At 42.2% G+C, this 19,884-nt stretch overlaps 1 protein-coding gene and 1 pseudogene across 2 annotated transcripts in view; both read left to right on the forward strand.

Moving 5' to 3' along the window:
- The first annotated feature begins 8,740 nt into the window (after positions 1-8,740).
- Positions 8,741-10,452, forward strand: LOC100963614 (annotated as a pseudogene). Its single transcript, XR_153521.3, has one exon. The product of XR_153521.3 is annotated as a pre-mRNA-splicing factor SLU7 pseudogene (transcript).
- A 3,962-nt stretch (positions 10,453-14,414) lies between these two features.
- The window catches only part of DNAH8 (dynein axonemal heavy chain 8), a 294,583-nt gene continuing 289,113 nt past the window's right edge, over positions 14,415-19,884 (forward strand). The window contains exons 1-2 of the mRNA XM_003789318.3: positions 14,415-14,792; positions 14,897-15,031. Coding sequence (XP_003789366.3) covers positions 14,415-14,792; positions 14,897-15,031 — 513 coding nt within the window. The remainder of the gene's footprint in view (positions 14,793-14,896; positions 15,032-19,884) is intronic.

A 19,884-nucleotide genomic window follows, 5' to 3' on the forward strand; every position in this document is an offset into this window, starting at 1 on the left:
TGGCTGGCACCTTAGCCGCTTGAGCCACAGGCGCCGAGCCGTTTTGTTTTGTTTTAAATACTAGTGATTTCATATTGGTTCTGACAAATTTTAGTTTCCTTTTTTGGTAGAAGGGGTGTGTTAATTTTTCCAGGGCTGGTGTAACAAATTACCATGAATGTGGTGACTTAAAACAACAAAATGTGTTCTCTTACAATTCTGGAGGCAAGAAGTGTGAAATCAAGTATTGGCTGGGCGTGTTCCCTGTGAAGGCTCTGAGGGAAAATCCTTCCTTTCCTCTTCCAGCTTTTGGTGGCTCCCAGAGTTCCCCGGTTTGTGGCAGCATAACTCCAATCTCTGCCTCAGTCTTCCTGTGGCTCTCTGCTCCATTTCAGCACCTGCAGCCTCCTTCCCTTTTCCTTATAAAGACACCAGTCATAGATTTAAGACTCACCCTAATGTAGGTCACATTCACAGGTGCTGAGATTAACTGTTAAGACTTGGACATACTGGGGAGCGGGGAGGAAACACAATATAACCCATTAAAAGGGACATATACCTGGTTTTCCTTTTTTTAGTAATAATATTAGGAAATCTGCTGAGAGTATGTTTAAAATACTTTTGCAATTACCTTTATTTTCCTTAAAGAATATCATTTTATTAGTTCCTTGGACTCTTGCTGCCAGGTGTTTTGGGTTTCTGCATTGGCAGAGTTTCTTTGTTGTTGTTTGTTTTTTGTTTTCCTAATAGAATTGACAACTAAACAAGATATAAATGTAGTGTTAAAGCCACAAGCTGATAATCCTGGAAGAAAGCTTTAGAGATGACCTGTGAATAGTTATTCAATGTATATATTTTACTTGAATGGCTGGCTACTTAAGTTATTTGATAATGTAATCATGTGGTATGTTAGGAAAATTACAGCATAACAAATAGTGATACTCTGTGTTCTTTAATTACAGACTGCCTATAACATCTGGACATTTCCAGTTGGTTGTTTTGAGATTTTTATTTCTGTCAATAGTATCATCTTTCTCTCAGTTGATGAGGCTTGAAACCAAACTCATCATGGAGTTATAGATTTTTGGAACTGGAAGGGACTTCACAGATTATCTGAATTCTCTCATTTCTGTTTACAAATGAGGATACCCAGGACTAGAGTAGTTTCATAATCTGAGGGCTAGTCAACTAATTAGTTATTTGTTGTGTAGCATAGTCCCAGAACTAACTCAGTGTACTTGATTATCAGTTCAGCATTTTTCTTCACTATATTCCCTATCACAGAACTACTGCTATTAACAGCCAACATTGATTAAGCCATTACCACATATTACTGTGCTAAATATTTTTTATATACAAGTATATTCCTTCATGTATTTTCAGAGTCTTGGGCACTTAATGTCTTATATATGTGCTGCACAGTGTTTACTTTCTATTAAGCCTCAAGAGAACTCTGTGGAAGGTTTATTTTTCCTGTATCCCAGGCATTCTCAGGAGTGCTATCATTTGGCAGTATTCCATGAACCTGGTTTTCTGCCAGAGTTAATGAAACTATCACATGGATCATGGTGGCACAAACCTAGTGCAACAACATATATCTTTAGAACAAAATGTCTATCCATATTTAGCATTATTTCTTTACAATGTGTCAGTGCAACTTGACCCAAAGTAAATAACATCCTACTCAGTCCATTTGCCTTGAACTGAAGGACCCAGGGAGGCCAACACCAGCAAATACTCCACAAGGAGAAAATAGGGTGCAGCCCCCTGCAATGTTCCTCATTGGCTTTTATTGAAATTTCAGGCATGGGGTGGTGCCTGTGGCTCAAGCAGTAGGGTGCCGGTCCCATATGCTGGAGGTGGTGGGTTCTAACCCAGCCCCAGCCAAAAAAAAAAGAAATCTCAGGCATGAAAAAATACAGTACATCAGAAGGCTTCAAGCAGAGAGTTAAGGTTAAAAAAAAAGTAGTTTTTCTTTAACTGCATATTTGAACTCCTTACACATCTTATTTACTTTACTTCTGCCTTGCCTTAATCTTATCACTGCTAATATATGCCTCACGGCTGGGACAGTATGCTGTGTGTAGGGAATATTGCTTTCGTTACTCGTGGTCAGCAGCTATTATTGGCTTTTGTCCAGATTACTCTGTTCCTAGTGCCTAGCACTTTTAACCCTATGCTCTGTCCTCCAACAATATATTTTCAAAAGAGAAATTTCTAGGTTAAGGCATATGAATGAATATATTTAAGGCTTTCTATGGGATGTGATATTTTGTAATTTGTTTCTTATCATATCAGTATATATAGATGAACCTCTCACAGGGAACAGTAGCAAGTGTAAAACCTGCTACAGTTTCCTAAATGCCAAAAGCAGGCAGTGGAACTCAATGGACAAGAGGGAGAATGTTTATTACTCAGAGCCCAATAAGTGGCAGTAGTATTGTGTGGAAGGCCAGTTCCCCCCCCCCCCCAAGTCCCACTGGGCAATTCATGGACCCAGATGCAGACCTTGGATTGTGAGGCAGCAAAGGAACCTAGACTAAGGCCTCCGGGTCTTTTGTAGCAAGCAGTCAATAAGCTAGTTCTCTTCTTTGGGCAGTGAGCAATTGCACTGCCTTCTGATGGAGTGGTCACTGTGACCTATTTAGTTTCCTACAGATTAATTAGCTAAGGAAGTTGCTAAGGGTCAAAGGGAGGTTAAGTCTTGTAGTTTGGCACACTCAGCAAGTATTTGCAGGACCTGACTCCCTCCCTAATTGTACTATATATTCACTGCATAATGTCTCTTAATATGGATGGACCATGCCTTATTTAACTTTATTTGTGATTTTTATGTTCATCGATGGCTTCCCCCCCCGCCCCCCAGTTTTTAGACCCTCCAGTCCTCATTTTACATTGATCTGCTCTATATGCAAAGATTAACTTTAACACTTGTCAGGCAAGGTAGCCAACCCAGGAAGCTGCTTGCTCATTCTATAATACTTGCCAGTAGAATTGCACACACAAAGCCCTGACTCAGTGAGGGAGCTCAGCCTTCTGGAAGAATGCCCTGAAGACAGTAAGAAGGATAGAGCCAGCGTTCCCACTCTCTTTCCTGAATGCCTGCATTTTTAGAGAAGGTAAGTTTAATGATCCTAGCCCTTGCCTCTTCCTGCACATGTGAGATAATGTCTGATGGGATTAATGAGCATGCCTCTGTAATCCATAACCAGATGTACACTTGCATCTGATGAGGTCTTGCTCTAAAAAACTTCCCAGCACATGTGGAGGTCAGCTGCCATCTGTACATAAGCTAGGGGTCGTGACTCTACTTTGGACCATCTGTACATAAACTAGGGGTCGTGACTCTACTTTGGACCATCTGTAGGTAAACTAGGGGTCGCAGCTCTACTTTGGAGAGGTGTAACAGGAACTCTGTCCTCTCCCTCGGTAGGACTTCTGAATAAAACCAACTTTAATTCTTTTTAAAGCCTTTTTTTTTTTTTTTTTTTTTTTGTTTGTTTAGTGGACACATCTAACTAAAAAGGAGCGTTGCACCCTGTCGGGGAAAAGCAGGACTATACCGGAAGGAGGGGTGGGATGGACTTGGAAGAAGTCAGTTTTTCTCAGTCTTTCTGTTCTCTGCATCACCACAGGTTTCTGAGCAAACCAACTCACCAGGAAGCATTTTATATCCTCAAGGGAAACACTAAGTAACTTTGGAAACTGTGAAGGTCTGAAGGTCATGGAAATAGCTATCATCTGTCCGTCCGTCCGTCTGTCCGTCGGTATCTATCTATCTATGAATGACAGTGGCTCACTCTGTCGCCCTGTCTAGAGTGCCTAGACGTCAGCCTACCTCACAGCAACCTCAAACTCCTGGGTACGAGAATCCTCCTGTCTTAGCCTCCCAAGTAGCTGGGCCTATAGGTGGAAGCCACCATACCCGGCTAGTTTTTCTATATTTATTAGAGATGGGGATGGGGTGGGGGTGTGGGGGGAAATCTCGCTCTTGCTCAGGCTGGTCTCGAACTTCTGAGCTCAAGGGATCCTCACGCCTTCTCCTCCCAGAGTGCTAGGCACTGCACTGCTTACAGGCACTGCTCTGGTCCGAACACATTATTTTACATATTTACTTATTTCCCACGGCAATATCCTCGAAGCAAACGCCGGCATCCTCCCGTCGCTCTGCACTTGCTACCCCCGCCCCGATTTCCATCTCCAGGAAGCCGCTCTTCCGAGCCCCAGGCCCCCAGGCTCCGCAGTGGAGTTCTCTCCGGGGGAGCCCGAGCCCCTCCAGCACGCCCCGCAGCCCGGCACCGCGGCGCGGGGCGTCCCGGAGCGAACCCCTCTCGTACTCCCAACGGCCGAGAGTCGCTGGGTGGCCGTCGAGGCGGGGAGCGGAGCTGCGGACGTGGCTGGGCGGTGAGTGAGCGGCGGGCCGGGCCGGCGCCCCCGGAGCCCCTCGCCCGCCTTCCCGACCCGAGTCCTCGCTGAGATTCAGTGTCCCGGCTCTGCGAGCTGAACCCAGGAGCGTTCTGCTCCAAAACAGGCAAAACAGGCAAAATTCCTGTCCCTCCAGTCTTACTTTCTGCTCCTCGATCCTTCTCACTGGCCGGAATTGGTACCTTTTCCAGCCAGCAGTGCCTTCTCCTGCTTGCCACCTTTTGCTCCGCTATCCCCACCTCCTTTTAGAATGCTCCCCCTCCTCGCCCATCCTCTCCTCAGATCTGACTTAGACGGCACTTTTTTTTTTTTTTTTCTCAGTTTTTGGCCAGGGCTGGGTTTGAACCCGCCACCTCCAGCATATAGGGCCAGGCGCTGGCCCTATATGACATCTTCTTTATCAAGTTTTTGCTTTTTCCAGAAATCTCTCTCCTGCTGGCGTTCTCTGCCCTTTGCTAACTCATTTTTATCCACTTTAACAGTCCGTCGTCCCAATTCACGCGCTTTGCTCTGGAGCGGCTTGCAGGTCTTCGGCGTAGCCACAGTGGCCAAGCGCGCAGAAGCCCCCGGGAACCGTGAACTAGCTAGCGCGGTCAGGGCTGGGCTTACACGAGTGGGTACAAGAAAAAGGGACGTGGTTGAATCAGCACATAGTAGACTTTGCTTGCTGACTGCAGGGTTTCCAGGTGCGGAGGGGTCCAATATCCTGTTACTCCTAAAAATGGCTACGGATGACTTTATGCAAGTTCACTTGACCCCCGAAATTGAACTTAAGGAGCAGGAGTGGTGGGGATTGAAAATGGCTGCATGTGGCAGTGAGTTACCTGTGGAAGAGAGAGGGCTGGGAGGTGAACAAGTGTTGATCTTTTTAACTCCTGAGAGATGTATGAAAAAAATGCATATATTGTATGTTATTGTACGTGACATACATACATACCATATTTTTTTAATGTTTTATTTTATTTTTGAGACAGAATCTCACCATGCCACCCTAGGTAAAGTGCTGTTGCGTCGCAGCTCACAGCTACCTCAAACTCTTGGGCTTAAGCAATTCTCTTGCCTCAGCCTCCCAAGTAGCTGGGACTACAGGTGCCCGCCACATCGTCTGGCTATTTTCTTGTTGCAGTTGTCATTGTTGTTTAGCTGGCGCGGGCCGGGTTTGAACCCTACAGCCTTGGTGTATGTGGCCCGGCGCCATGACCACCGTGCTACAGGCGCCGAGCCATGTACACGATTTTTTAAAGAGATCATACCGAGAGCTAGAAATTTGAAAAGTAAAATTCTTCTCCTACTTGCCTCCTCCAGTCTCTTCCACTCAAAGTGATCATTTTAAATAATTTATTGTCTATTCCACCTGGAAAGCTCATAATGCACTTTATCAAATCTAAACTATTACTGATTGCAATTTATGCAATTATGTAAATACGAGTTAGATATTTTATGTCTTTACATATTGCATAGAGATAAAAATGCTGGGAAAGGGAAAAAAATGCTGCCAATTAAACCTTTAAGCGTGCATCTTAGAATTGATGAAATAGTACATATTGCACATATACACTTTAAAAAATTTATACATGTGGTATCATTATGCACTGTACTGTACCTTGCTTTTAAAAAATATAGTAATGTCTTAGAGAGATTTCCATATTTGCATATATAGCCATACCTCATTCTTTTTACTGCTAATGTCTGCATTAAAGTTTTATTGAATGACAGTAGTACAGTACAATGGGTACTTTAGTTGATCCAGGAGCAGAAAATTCCAATCAAGGAATATCTTGATTGTTTCCCACGTGTGTTTGGTTTCTTTGCTTGTTTTTGCTGTTACAAACATGTTGCAATGAACCAACAACCTTGTGTGTGTACACAAACATACATACATACATATACAATATGTATATATGGTAAGTTAATATATTTGCTAATATTTTTTCATTTCAGCTATGTACTATTAAAAATTTTGCTGCAGGCTTGGTGCCCGTGGCTCAGGGAGGGTTGCTGGCCACATACACCGATGCTGGCAGGAGTTTGAGCCAGGTTGGGGCCTGCTGAACAGCAATGACAGCTGCAACAACAACAACAACAACAACAACAAAAAGTGGCCAGCGTGGCTGGCACCTGTGGTCCTGGCTACTTGGGAGACTGAGGCAAGAGAGTCACTTAAGCCAAAGAGTTTGAGGTTGCTGTGAACTGTGACGCTATAGCACTCTACCGAGGGCAACATAATGAGATTATCTCAAAAAAAAAAATTTGCTACAGTTTTTAGGAATTCCTCTCTGTAAAATAGTTGTATAGATTTTCTAACTTAAAATTTAACAATTGTGTCACTTTTTGGAAGTAAAGGCTGGTATTTTAGCATTTAGAGTTTATTACATGCCAAGTAAGATTTTACACTCAAAAATCATGTAGAAAATGCATCTCAAATTATGGTACTTTATAGAGGAAGAATTCTACAACTTTCCTAAGCAAAAATCTCAGGTCTTTGTAGTCATGTATTTATTTATTTTGGTAGTGGTCATGTATTCATTTGTTTTGGGAGTTTTAGATATATGATTTTTTAAAAATGTAAACTATTAATGTAATAAATTATAATCCATTTTTAATAGCTGGGGAAGAGATTAATGCTTGATTATCAATTTCCATTGTTCACAGAGTATTAACTATAGAGACTGGTTAGGGTCATAAAATAAGAGGTTATCTTATCCCTAGTTTGAACAATACTGTGTAATTCAGCCCTTAATTTATGGAATACAAATTGAACTCTTTACATAGAACATATACTCTGTGAGGAAAAATCTAGTAAGTTTCAGAAATTAAATGCTGTATTTTTTTTTCTTCCCTTAAACAGCTTTACACAAATCCCAAAGAACCTGAGGTAAGTTGACACATACAGAGGTAGAAAGTATCTATTTATAATATTTACTTGCGTTGAGACTATAGATTATGTTTAAGAGACTACCATATGAGCAGAGTAACTCACAGCTTCTTTCAATGTACTTTATTATAAACTTGACCAATTCCTAATTAGGAGAATAAACAACAACAGCAACCACACCTACTTTGGAGAGCTGGGGGGAAAAAAAGCACTGGGGTAGAAGAATTAACATGAGAATGTTCTCTTCTTGTGTAAAAACCACATTTATTACTTATTTATTTTAATTGATTCTGAATCCGTGTTTTTCTGATCTTTTGGAAGAATGAGTACAAAATGGCATAATTCTATACTTTTTCCAATTAAATCCTCCCCATTGTGACCTATTCGTACCTTTTGGTAGATTTATCTCTGTAACTTCTCTCTTTAGATTTCTTTCCTCTGCTTATTACTGAAGCCTACTCATCTTTCAAGGCCAACTAATGTCCAAATCCTTCATGAAATCTTCTTTGTCTGTTTTGTTCACACTAACTTTTTCCTTCTCTAAATTATTTTTTCAGTAGAACCTCACAATTTAGCACTGATTCATGTAGATTACTTTATCTCCCAGATAAGGCTGGACTTGTCAAGACAAGAGTCTTGAAGCATTAGCCACTGTACCCAGCTAATTTTTAAATTTTTTGTAGTGATGGGATCTTGCTATGTTGTCCAGGCTGATCTCAAACTACTGGCCTCAATCAGCCCTCCAACCTTAGCCTTTCAACATGCTGGAATTATAGAGTGAACCTCTATGTCCAGCCTTGTATTGTTTTTTTTTTCTCCCAGAGTAAATATCATAGTCTTGGGCACGTAATAGTGACTCAGATCACTTTGAACCTGTGGAAATGGAGGGAGGAACCCTTTCTTCATTCTCCTCATTCTACTTTCTGTCTTCTTCCTGGATTTTCCTTCTTATTTTCTTTTTATGTTTCCTTTTTTACTTGGTTTCAGATTTCCTTTTCCAAGTTTATGAGTTCAGCCTGACCTTAGTAACCATAGATCTTGCTTAACCTAACTGGTAATATTCAAGACTAAATTAAGGGTTTTTAGCCTTTAATACCCTTTCTTTGAAAAATTATAAACAACTGCTGAGTAAAGGGGAAATACTGACGCAGACAGGTAGGTTAAAGCCTAAAGTGGTTCTGCCTCTTTTTACCATTGTCTCTTGTTTCGTTTCAAAGAGGTTTTTTTCAGAAGCCATCAGTGATTATAGGCACGGACCACCATGCCTGACTGTGTTTTTGTTTTTTAATAGTATTTGTGAAATTGAGAGATGCTTAAGGTAAAGTTCACCATGTTCACTAGTTTTTATTATATTCATGGTGTTGTTTAATGACAACTGCTAAGACCGGAACATTTCCATCACTTGAAAAAGAAACCGGGCTGCCGAAGACAGTGGGACGTCGGGAAGTAAATGTTACGAGATTGGCTTTATTTCTGTCAGATGGTTTTGGGGTCGGCTGTGGTGGGACCGGAGGACACCAGGTAACCATGTCAGCTGCAGCTGTAGATGCAGTTAATGCTGCACCCTTGTCAGGGTCTAAGGAAGTGAGTTTGGAAGAACCAAAGAAAATGACCAGAGAGGACTGGAGAAAGAAGAAGGAGCTAGAAGAACAGCAAAAATTGGGAAATGCTCCTGCAGAAGTTGATGAAGAAGGAAAAGACATCAACCCTCATATTCCTCAGTATATTTCTTCAGTACCATGGTCTATTGATCCATCAAAAAGACCTACTTTAAAGCACCAGAGACCACAACCAGAGAAACAAAAGCAATACAGCTCATCCGGAGAATGGTCCAAGAGGGGAGTAAAAGAGAATTCCATAACTACAAAGTACCGCAAAGGAGCTTGCGCAGCCTCAACTGATGTTTGACTATGATGGGAAGAGGGATCGCTGGAATGGCTACAATCCTGAAGAACACGTGAAAATTGTAGAAGAATATGCCGAAGTTGATCTGGCAAAACGAACGTTGAAAACCCAGAAACTCCCAAGAAGAATTAGCCTCAGGAGAATTAGTAGAACAGGCTAATTCTCCAAAACACCAATGGGGAAAAGAGGAACCAAATTCACAGACGGAAAAAGATCATAATAGTGAAGATGAGGATGAAGATAAATATGCAGATGATATTGACATACCTGGGCAGAATTTTGACTCTAAGAGACGAATTACTGTCCAGAAGCTCAGGATTAGAGAAGATATTGCAAAATATTTAAGGAATTTAGATCCAAGTTCTGCCTACTATGATCCAAAAACTAGAGCAATGAGAGAGAATCCTTATGCCAATGCTGGAAAGAACCCAGATGAAGTGAGTTATGCGGGAGATAACTTCGTTAGATACACAGGAGACACCATTTCAATGGCTCAGACACAGTTGTTTGCTTGGGAAGCCTATGACAAGGGTTCTGAAGTACATCTACAGACAGATCCTACAAAACTAGAGCTGTTGTATAAGTCCTTCAAAGTCAAAAAGAAGACTTCAAAGAACAGCAAAAAGAAAGCATCCTGGAAAAGGATGGTGGCCAAGAACATTAGGATGCCCCTCCACCTGAGTTGCTTTTAGCCCAAACAAGACTACGTAGAGTACTCAAGACATGGGACGGTGATCAAAGGACAGGAACGGGCTGTTGCCCGTTCCAAGTACGAGGAGGATGTGAAGATCAACAATCATACACATATCTGGGGATCCTACTGGAAAGAAGGCCAATGGGAATACAAGTGCTGTCACTCTTTTTTCAAATATTCCTATTGTACTGGAGAAGTCGGGAAGGAGATTATTAATTCAGAGGAAAGTATTATGAATAATACAACTGGGAAAGAATCTATAAAGAAGCCTCAAACCCTTATGGAACTGCATCAGGAAAAACTAAAAGAGGAGAAAAAGAAGAAAAAAAAGAAGCACTGAAAGAGCAGTTCAGATAGTGATGATGAAGAAAAGAAACCTGAAAAATTGAAAAAGGCACTGAATGCAGAGGAAGCCCGACTTCTGCACGTCAAGGAGATCATGCAGACTGATGAGAGGAAGCGGCCTTACGACAGCATGTGTGAAACTTGGGAACCCACAGAAGAGGAAATGGAGGCCTGAAGAATGAAACGTCAGAGGCCAGATGACCCCATGGCCTCCTTCCTTGGACAGTAGTAACCGGTCATAGAAAATCATCCAAGATAAATGGAACTAATAGGTTCTTTTCAGCTTCTTGCTGATGATTGTAGATAGAAAAGTTCTTGTCTACTCTTCATGCTGCTGAACTTTAATAAATCTTTCAGAAATCTCAAAGTGAATTAATTTCTTCCCACACTGAAGAAACAAGACAACAAAGAGGAGGCTCTTAAATTTTTGTCCCCCTTTGTCTAGTATTAGCATATATTTTGAAGGTAGATTACTATTTCTCAAAACCAGGACTTTTTTTTAATTACTAGTAACATTATAATAGCATTTATTTTATGATCATTTGTTTTTACCTTCTAAGGTTTTCCTGGTCTTAAGTTAAAAAAATTATTCTACCTTGGACTTTGAGTCACTGAAATCTGTATAACATGTAGATATCTTTATCCCCCATGAAAATCTGTGTAGTAATAAAATTGTTTTTCACTTGGTTATAAAAAAAAAGAAAGAAAAAGAAACCCATGCCGGCTCTGCGCCTATAGCTCAGCGGCTAGGGCGCCAGCCACATACACCAGAGCTAGTGGATTCGAATCCAGCCTGGACCTGCCAAACAACAATGACAACTACAGCCAAAATATAGCTGGGCATTGTGGCAGGCACCTGTAGTCCCAGCTACTCTGGAAGCTGAGGCAAGAGAATTGCTTACGCCCAAGAGTTTGAAGTTGCTGTGAGCTGATAAAGTGGGACTCCATCTCACAAAAAAACAAAACAAAACAAAAAACATAAAAAACCCATCATGGCTATTAACACTTAGTCACAATTTCTCCCTTACCCATACCCCCTGGCAACCACTAATCTACTTTCTGTCTCTGTGCATTTGTCTTTTCTGAACATTTTATGTGAATGGAATCACACAATATATAGTCTTTTGTGTCTGGCTTCTTTCCCTTAGTGTGATGTTTCCAAGGTTCATCCATGTGGCAGCGTTTAACAGTCTGTCATTCCTTCTTAGGACTGAATAGTATTTAAATGGACATGCCGTGCTTTGTTTATCTGTTCATCAGTTGGTGGACATTTGGTTTGTTTCCACTTTTTGCCTGTTGTGACTAATGCCGCTCTGAACATATATATACACATTTTTGTGTAGATATGTGTTTTTCATTCTCTTGGGTGGAATCACTATTGGAGTTCCATCTATGAGTGGAATTGATGGGTCATATGGTAATTCTATGTTTAGCTGTCTGAGGAACTGCCAAACCGTTCTGCACAGAGGCTGTACAATTTTACATTCTCACTAGCAATGGGTGAAGGTTTCACTTTCTCGCATTCCTGCCAGCACTATTTATTATTTTTTATTGCTATCCTGCTGGCTCTAAAATGGTATCTCATTGTGACTTTGATTAGCATTTTTCTGAGGACTAATAATATGGAACATCTTTTCATGTGCTTATTGGTTATTTGTATATCTTCTTTCAGAAATGTCTACTCATTCCTCAAAAACGGAAAATAGAACTACCATATGACTCAGCAATCTATTGCTGGGTATATATTGCCAAGGAAGGGAAATCAATATATCAAAAAGATTTTTCCGTTTTTAGTAGAGACAGGGTCTCGCTCTTGCTCGGGCTGGTCTCAAACTCCTTAGCTCTAGCTGGTCTCAAACTCCTTAGCTCTAGCTGGTCTCAAACTCCTTAGCTCTAGCTGGTCTCAAACTCCTTAGCTCTAGCAACCGTCCTTCCTTAGCCTCCAAGAGTGTTAGGATTCCAGGCAGGAGCCACCACACTGGCCTCTACCTTGACTTCTTACGCAGATATTATGATTCCATTTTTGCCTTTTCTTGATGGTTTAAATAGTTGTATGGCCCTACGAAGAGCACTGATTGCCTCCAGGGAAGCTCCCTGGTCCTACTGAGCTCCATTAGTACATATGTTTACCACTGATACTAAATCAAACTTTGCTTTGGTTGCAAAACACAGATGACCATGCTCCTTATCAATATTCTTGGAGAAAAGATGCAAAGATTCTCTTACTGAGTAAAGTGAATTGCTTTGTAGGATTCAAAAGTGTCAACTGGAGCAGACTGACAGGGAATTGGCTGACTTCACTAACAGGTATCTTACATACTCGTTCCTGAGTTATAAATAGTATGACCAACTGCTCTACGCCAATTTTAAGGGTTAAGAACGTAATGTGCACACAAATCCTGGTGTTGTAGATCTTCCTCATGTCTAATAATAACCCAAAAACATACATTTAATTATTTGAGTTATTTTACACATGTGAAGATGATAGACATTTGATTGGGGTCAAGGATTAAAGGCAAAAACTAGGATTTATAAAAGACAGGAAAGAGAGAGGTAGGATTTTAAAATACTGTGGACAGTTTGGGAACAATAGTTCATGTTTACACATTTGGGGGTGGGTAGGTGTGGGTTGAAAAGTTTTGGGAGCTACGCAATGAAGGAAACACTTCTGGGCTGTGCAAAGACAACCAAAGTGCCCAGGGAGGCCAGCAACTTCACATGCTAAGCGGATGGCAAGAAGTGCGGCCCCTAACGGAGTTCCCAATGGATATTAATTCATCCTTAGGCATGCAAAGCTGGCAATCTTCAAAATATCCAAGGTCAAAAAACGTATGATTTACCCTGTTCTCTATTCCTGCTTAGCTAACTTTATCTTTACAGCTGGTCATTCTGGACCTTTTTTACTGTGTACTGCTTTCAGTACAAAAGGTCGTAGGACCTGAGCTTTTGCCAGCAGAGTCCTTGGAACGAACTGAGCCAAAGATCCTGCTGTAACTAACACCCACAGGTGGGAGGGTAACCTGGTAGCTTAAAGATAGGTCAGTTTGGGTATTTTTATCTTTGAGTAGGCCAACTAAGGGTATCAAAGAAAACAATTTCAGCTGTTTATGAGTTCTTTGGAAAACTTGGAGAGGGCAGTTGTGGGGTGTAGGTGATACACTGTCTCTGAGTCATGTCTGCTGGTGTCCTGCCATAGAAAGCTCCAACTTACTTAGCCCAGGTCTGCATCTGCGTCCTCAGCATTGCTCATTAGAAAGCCTCTTTCTCTGGCTTCTTGTCTTCTTGGGAATGTATCCTTTGGTCTTCAAGTATTTACTATTATTCTGGTGTCTGGATTTTAGTCATATCCTGAAACTTGTTTATTTTGATGCAGACTTCATAATGCCCTACAATATGACTTTTGTCTGTAAGTGACATTTCCTCCTGTTCCATTGGTGTACCCTAACTTTCATGGTTATCAGCTCATGATAACTGCTACACTTCTTTAAAATTAGAGCTTTTCTGATTAGATAGGGAAGATTTATACTGTATGTGGTACCATCACTTCAATGAATATCACAATTATGTTTCAGTATAAACTTTGTTTGGACTTGGGGTATCTATTTTGGATGTTAAGAGGATGTTTTATGCTTTTGTGGGCTTCTGGTTATGCTCACATAGATGAGGTGGCTGGACAGTTGGATGTCTGATTGATTACCTGTGTTGTATCACACTGTTCCTTGAAGCAAGGCCCATTTCAAGCTGGCGTAGTTCTGTGCTTGGCTATTGCACGATCAGTATCTTGACAGTGATCTCCAGTCAGTCCTCTAGTGCAGTAGCTGTCAATCTTTTTTCAGCACTAAGCACCTTACAGGTGCCCTCCCATCAGTTGGAGTGGTTTCGATGGCAGGGATTGGATGTGTGTGGAGGGACAGTCTTCTGGGACTGTATTCAGGAGCAGCACTTAGAGTTTGAAAAAACCAAAGGGTGTGTGTGATGTGGTGTGTGTGTGTGTGTCCCAAATCATCTCTGTAGCCCTGTAAACCTAGCTTCATCACATATATGCTAAGGGAGAGAAAGATGACTTTGCTACTTCTCTTATTTTCAGGAGAGGAATAAAAACACACAACACCGAATTTATTGTACAGTTTTAAAAGAGAACATTTTATAATTCCAGGTTTTGGTGTTTAAGGTATTCTGCGGGAGGAGACGATGGAAAACACTGACAGTGAAAGCGTCCCTCCTGAGGCGGCACAAGAGGCTCCTCCCTCAACAGAAGAGGCAGACCTTTCGCAAGATGTGGCCCCGCCCCCTCCGGAAGAAGAGGCCCCGCCCCCTCCAGGAGAGGAGGCTGGTGCAGAATTCCCTCTTCCCGCGGAAGGTACTGACTTTCGGAACCTCATTCCTAGCGAAGAAGAGGAAATTCTTCCAGAAGAGAAGGCGCTAGATAGACATCGAGCTAGGCCCCAGCCGCGCCCTGCTCAATCAGTGCTCTCTGAAATGCTTTCTTTGTCTCCTCGTCGATCGTCTAAATATCGCCGAAGTATGAGTGGTATTCCAAATCTTCAGGAAACATTAAAAGAGAAACAGGTTTGCTTCTAATAAGATTTTTCATGTATATCACTTTTATTATAAATAAAATATTTTTTCCCCCTACATAATGCCAATTTTTATATGTGGTTTTCATTCTTTAGGCAAGATTTAGAGATGCAAGGGAAAACCGAAAGCTGAAAATTGACCCTTCATACAAATATATATTTGAAATTCTGTCAGAAAAGCTTGGCCTGGACATAGGATCTGTTGAAGAATTAATTTTGGATTGCCCATCTGTAAGTTTTAAGTCTAATTATTATTATTATTATTATTATTATTTTGAGACAGAGTTTCACTGTGTTGCTCAGACTAGAGTCCTGTGGTGTCATTATCATAGCTCACTCTAACCTCAAACTTCTGGGCTCTAGCCATCCTTCTGCCTCAGCCTCCCAAGTAGGTCACTACAGGTGCCCTCCACAATTTTTTTTTTTTTTTTTTAGGAGATGTGGCTTGCTCAGGCTGGTCTCCAACTCCTGAGCTCAAATGATGGTTGCCCCTTGGCCTACCACACTGCTAGAATCACAGGCATGAGCCACCACCCTAGCCTTTATCATTATTGTTTAATTGCTCTTTGAGAAGTTTGATTTAAGAAATTGGACTCATCTTCAGGAACAACAAAACATTTAGAAAAGGAAGATTGGAATTTTACTGACTAGAGAAGAAAATCTTCATTTTACATAATTATAACCAGTTGATATTTCTTTCTAGTCAGGCCTACTGTTGCAGAGGAAGAAAAGACAAGTTATTAACTAGAATTCAGCTACACTAAGTCAAAATGACTTCAAAAGTTGGAGGGATAGTCAAGCAGTGGTAGGGTAATATTTCACACGTACAGGTTAAATGAACTACGTATGCAAGTCATTTGTGCAGGAAAAAAACTGCAGAAATATAAGACAGGGAACAGTTACTATTGTATGAGTAAAACAGTAGTAGAAAATAGTGAGGGTGTAGCAGGAAACTGACGCAGACAGAAGACTCCAGTACCAGTTGATTAGAGAAAACTGGTTTATTCCAGCCAGGGGGAACTCGGAAGACCAGTGTTGTCTCCAAAACTGAGCCCCCCCCCCCAACTCAATCTATTGCCTCTCTTTTATCCACTTTTCAGGGCAGGAGTGCACATGAGGGTCATAAAACAGAGACATGACACCATCCTCAAGGTCCTGGGCTCAAGGGGGAAGGTCAGATTCACCTGTGTCCTTGAGACCAGTCAGGCTACCTGCCCTCAAAGGCAATGGAAGTCCAAGGAAGTTACTAGGTTACAACCTAGTATACAGTGCATACAGACAACAGAAACACCTGTGGCTTGGCTAAGGCGGCTAGGACAGATTCTTTTAGCTCTGCTCTTACTTTCTTGCCCAAGGGGAGGCCAGGCCCTGTGGCTCACCCCTGTAACCCTAGCATTCTGGAAGGCTGAGGCAGGTGGATCGCCTGTGCTCAGGAGTTTGGGAACAGCCTGAGAAAGATGGAGACCCCGTCTCTCCTGAAAATAGAAAAAACAACCCAGCACTGTAGCAGGTGCTTGTAGTCTCAGCTAGTCAGGAGGCTGAGGCAGGAGGATTGCTTGTGCCTAAGAATTTGAGGTTGCTGTGAGTTATGATGCCACAGTACTCTACCAAGGGTGATGTCTCAAAATAAAAAAAAAAAAAAAGAAAGAAAAAGAAAATAGTGAGGGGATTGTAGGTCAGGTTACCATATATGCCTATTTACCTTGCATAATAAATAGGGTTCCAGTTTTCTGTGATAAATTTATATAGTCACCCCAATTATAGTAATATATGATAAACTTGTGTTATAGCTTCCCTCTTGATGGGTCAGGTTCTAAAGTAATTTTCAATAAAACTACCACTAGCTGCTTGGGCTTTTTCTCAACCCTACAAGTGGATTGGGCTGGTATCCCAGCAAGACTAGTCAGCAGGTACAGGCTGCTCGTGAGCTGATTGTCCCACTGAATTCACCGGTGGAGGGGGGTTGTGGTGAGGTTGTCACCAGTGGGACCATACCTCCTGCTTTCACAGGCATCAGCAAACTTGGGCAAAACTCTTTAGCTTGCTCTAGGAGCCAAGGTTCTGTGGAGTGGTGCTTGAAAGAGTGTCTGCCTTGTTTGATGCAGTGCATTGCCAAGTTCTGTAAAGCTACTTGCTCTTCATTTCTTCCAGGACCCTTATAAAAGTCTGGTCCTGGCAGTGTGCTGACTGTACGAATGGATTGGTCACTTTTTTGCTCCCTGTGTTAGTTGTAACAGGAAGATGGGGGTGTGGTCAATGTAAAGATATCAATAATGCAAGCTATTTCAATGACCAAGGATGCAGAATCCACGGAGTTGTGTACATAGATCAAGAGGTGCCACAGCAAGCAAACGCAAGTAGGTTTCCCACGTCACTGATGTTCCCTGTTGGAATGTACCACCATAGTCAAGGCTGGCTTCGTGGACACGTGGGCTGTGTAGTTACACAGGCCTCTGTGCTAGAATGGCCCTGTGCTTAGTTCAATGATTCTTGAAATTCTTAATATTTTTTTGATAGGTGGTCTTGCATTTTCATTTTGCATTGAGTCCCTCAGATTCTGTAGGTGGTCCTGACTGGATGGTACACACATACAGCAGGAGGGTTTTCTTTGCCCTTTTCAAGTATTTTTGGCCAGGGCTGGGTTTGAACCCGCCACCTCCCACATATGGGGCCAGCGCCCTACTCCTTTGAGCCACAGCGCCACCCTGTGTTTGTTTTTTTAATGGCCTTCCTTCCCTAATGACTATTTTGGCTCCTAGGGCAACTTTGACTACATGGCTGCCTCCTGTCCCCATAGAAGCAGTTGGTGCAAAACAACCCTATACGCATCCTAGAGATGATGACAATGAGATGAAGGAAAGGCCAATTTCTAAAAAAGTGCTTCTCACAAGGCCCAGGCTTTAGGCCTGTCCTGAGGACCATTTTTATGTTTGATTAGGAAGGAAACCAGATAGGTAATCAACCTTGTTTCACCTGAAAATAGCCTACAGATTTGGCCAATCCCACGACTGGAATCCCAGCAGCTCAGCAGATGGTGTAGGCATAGAACATCACCTTCAGGGGAGGACAGCTGCTCCAATTAAGTGGGTGAGATGGTAATCCCACCTTGAATACTTGCCATCCTGCTTCCTGGGCTAGCATTCTCTGTTTGGAGGAAGTCTTTCTTATTGGCTAGCTTGCTGGTCAGGAAGTGGAAGTGCCATGTGCCTATAAACCCTTCTATTTGCTATTCCTGAGGTGTGTCTCAGACTTTGGGTCTGTGAGGTTGAGTTCTCCCTTTAAAGGCATCATGAACCAGGCCAGACACTGATTGGGCTGCAAGAAATGAGAAATCTAAGTATTAAGGGAAGAGTTAAGCTGGATAAGGTGTTTCCTTAAGAGTTGTGATTGTGCAAAGCCATGGAGGAAAAATAGTGCAGCCAGGAGGCAAATCATTGTCAAAATCTGAGACAGATTTAGAGCATTTATTTGCGTGAAGGGAAAAAGCAAGGCATACAATAAGTAGGCATTATGGTTGTTGGCCAGGTGAGTAAGAAGATGGAACAAGGAACAAGGGGTAGCATGGGTTAGTGTGGTATGATTTAGGAAATTGGCTATATGGAAACAATTATTTTAATTTGAAGCCTGGTATTCAATCCAGAGTGAAAGCAGCTCAGTAAAGGCACTACAAATATTTAAGGTGGGATTACCATCTCTGCAGGCGTGAAAGTTATTTTGTTGGCTCCCGACCCATTCTCTTGTCTATGCCCTGCTCTGTAGCTTAGAAGGCTGAGCTCTATGGAACCTATCACCTGAGCTCCCTTACGCTTGGGCTCCCTTCTACTTGATTCAGCTACAGGGAGGCACTAGCAGGAAATTGGAAGGCAGAAGGGAGAAGCTCCCCACCTGGCCATGTTTTTGGCCATAGCTGTGTCCTCTTATAACTATAGCTCCTCCCAGGCAGCCCCCACCTCTCCAGTTCTCAACCTTGTACCAGTTATACCATCACCCCTAGCTCTTCACCCCTCAGGCCTTGGGGTAATAATGGTTTTCCTTGATTGCTTGTTCTGTTGCTGCTGCTAGTGCCATAGCTTTCCTTGATCTTGCGCTGGCCTGTAGAAGTAGTCTCTTTATAAAATTTCTTTGAAACCCCCTTTGTGTGTGACTCCTTTTCTTGGTAGGGCATGACCCATACAGAGGTTTCTAAGGCATTGGCATCTATGCTTTTCCCCTTTCGGTTTTCCTTCTTCCTTCATTCAGCACTGCTCAAGAGAATCTCTTTCCTTGCTTACTTGGCATTGTTTTCCAAAGTCAAGGCAGCATCAGTATGGTTCTGTGGAAAGAGCTAGGGTCCAATCCCAGGCTCTGTGCTGTGGTTGTGTGTCTTTGGGTACTTCACTTAATTTTTTTTAGCTTTTAAATTTTGTCATCTTTTCACAAGAGGGGTATGATAATGCCACTTTACATAGGTGGAGCTTAGATGAACTGTTGGTAAAATGTCAGGTAGCATGAGTGAATTTTTAATTCACAGTCATGACTTTGGCCTACCATAGTATTCCTTTTGCTCATTGTAGGAGTATAAGGCATCTAAAAAGCAAGGATTATTTGCATTGGCATTATAGGTTTTTTTTTAAAATCACAATCATGTGCACTACTTTTGAGAATTCGTATATGCACAAGGCCAGACGATTAAGTTCATTAGCTGGCCACCATGCACTTACGTTGGCAGCTCTGTACAAAACAGCTTGGTGAGGTTTCATGACTTTGGTATATCAGTGTCTCAGAGCTGTGTTCATGCCAATGAGTATGGCACTGTCTTGCTGAGAGGTGTTCATTGTTGTTGTTGTGTGTTTTTGTGTGCCATTACGAGAATGTCAGAGCTTGAATTAAGGTAACAAACTAACATTAAATTTCTTGTTAGGCTCAGCGCCTATAGCTCAACCGGCTAAGGCACCAGCCACGTACACCTAAGGTGGCGGATTCGAATCCCCAGCCCGGACCCGCCAAACAACAGTGACGGCTGCAACCAAAAAATAGCTGGGCGTTGTGGCGGACGCCTGTGGTCCCAGCTACTTGGGAGGCGGAGGCAGGAGACTCGCTTGAGC

Source organism: Otolemur garnettii, unplaced genomic scaffold, assembly GCF_000181295.1.
Source record: "Otolemur garnettii isolate 467f Iridium unplaced genomic scaffold, OtoGar3 scaffold00031, whole genome shotgun sequence".
Taxonomy (NCBI): domain Eukaryota; kingdom Metazoa; phylum Chordata; class Mammalia; order Primates; family Galagidae; genus Otolemur; species Otolemur garnettii.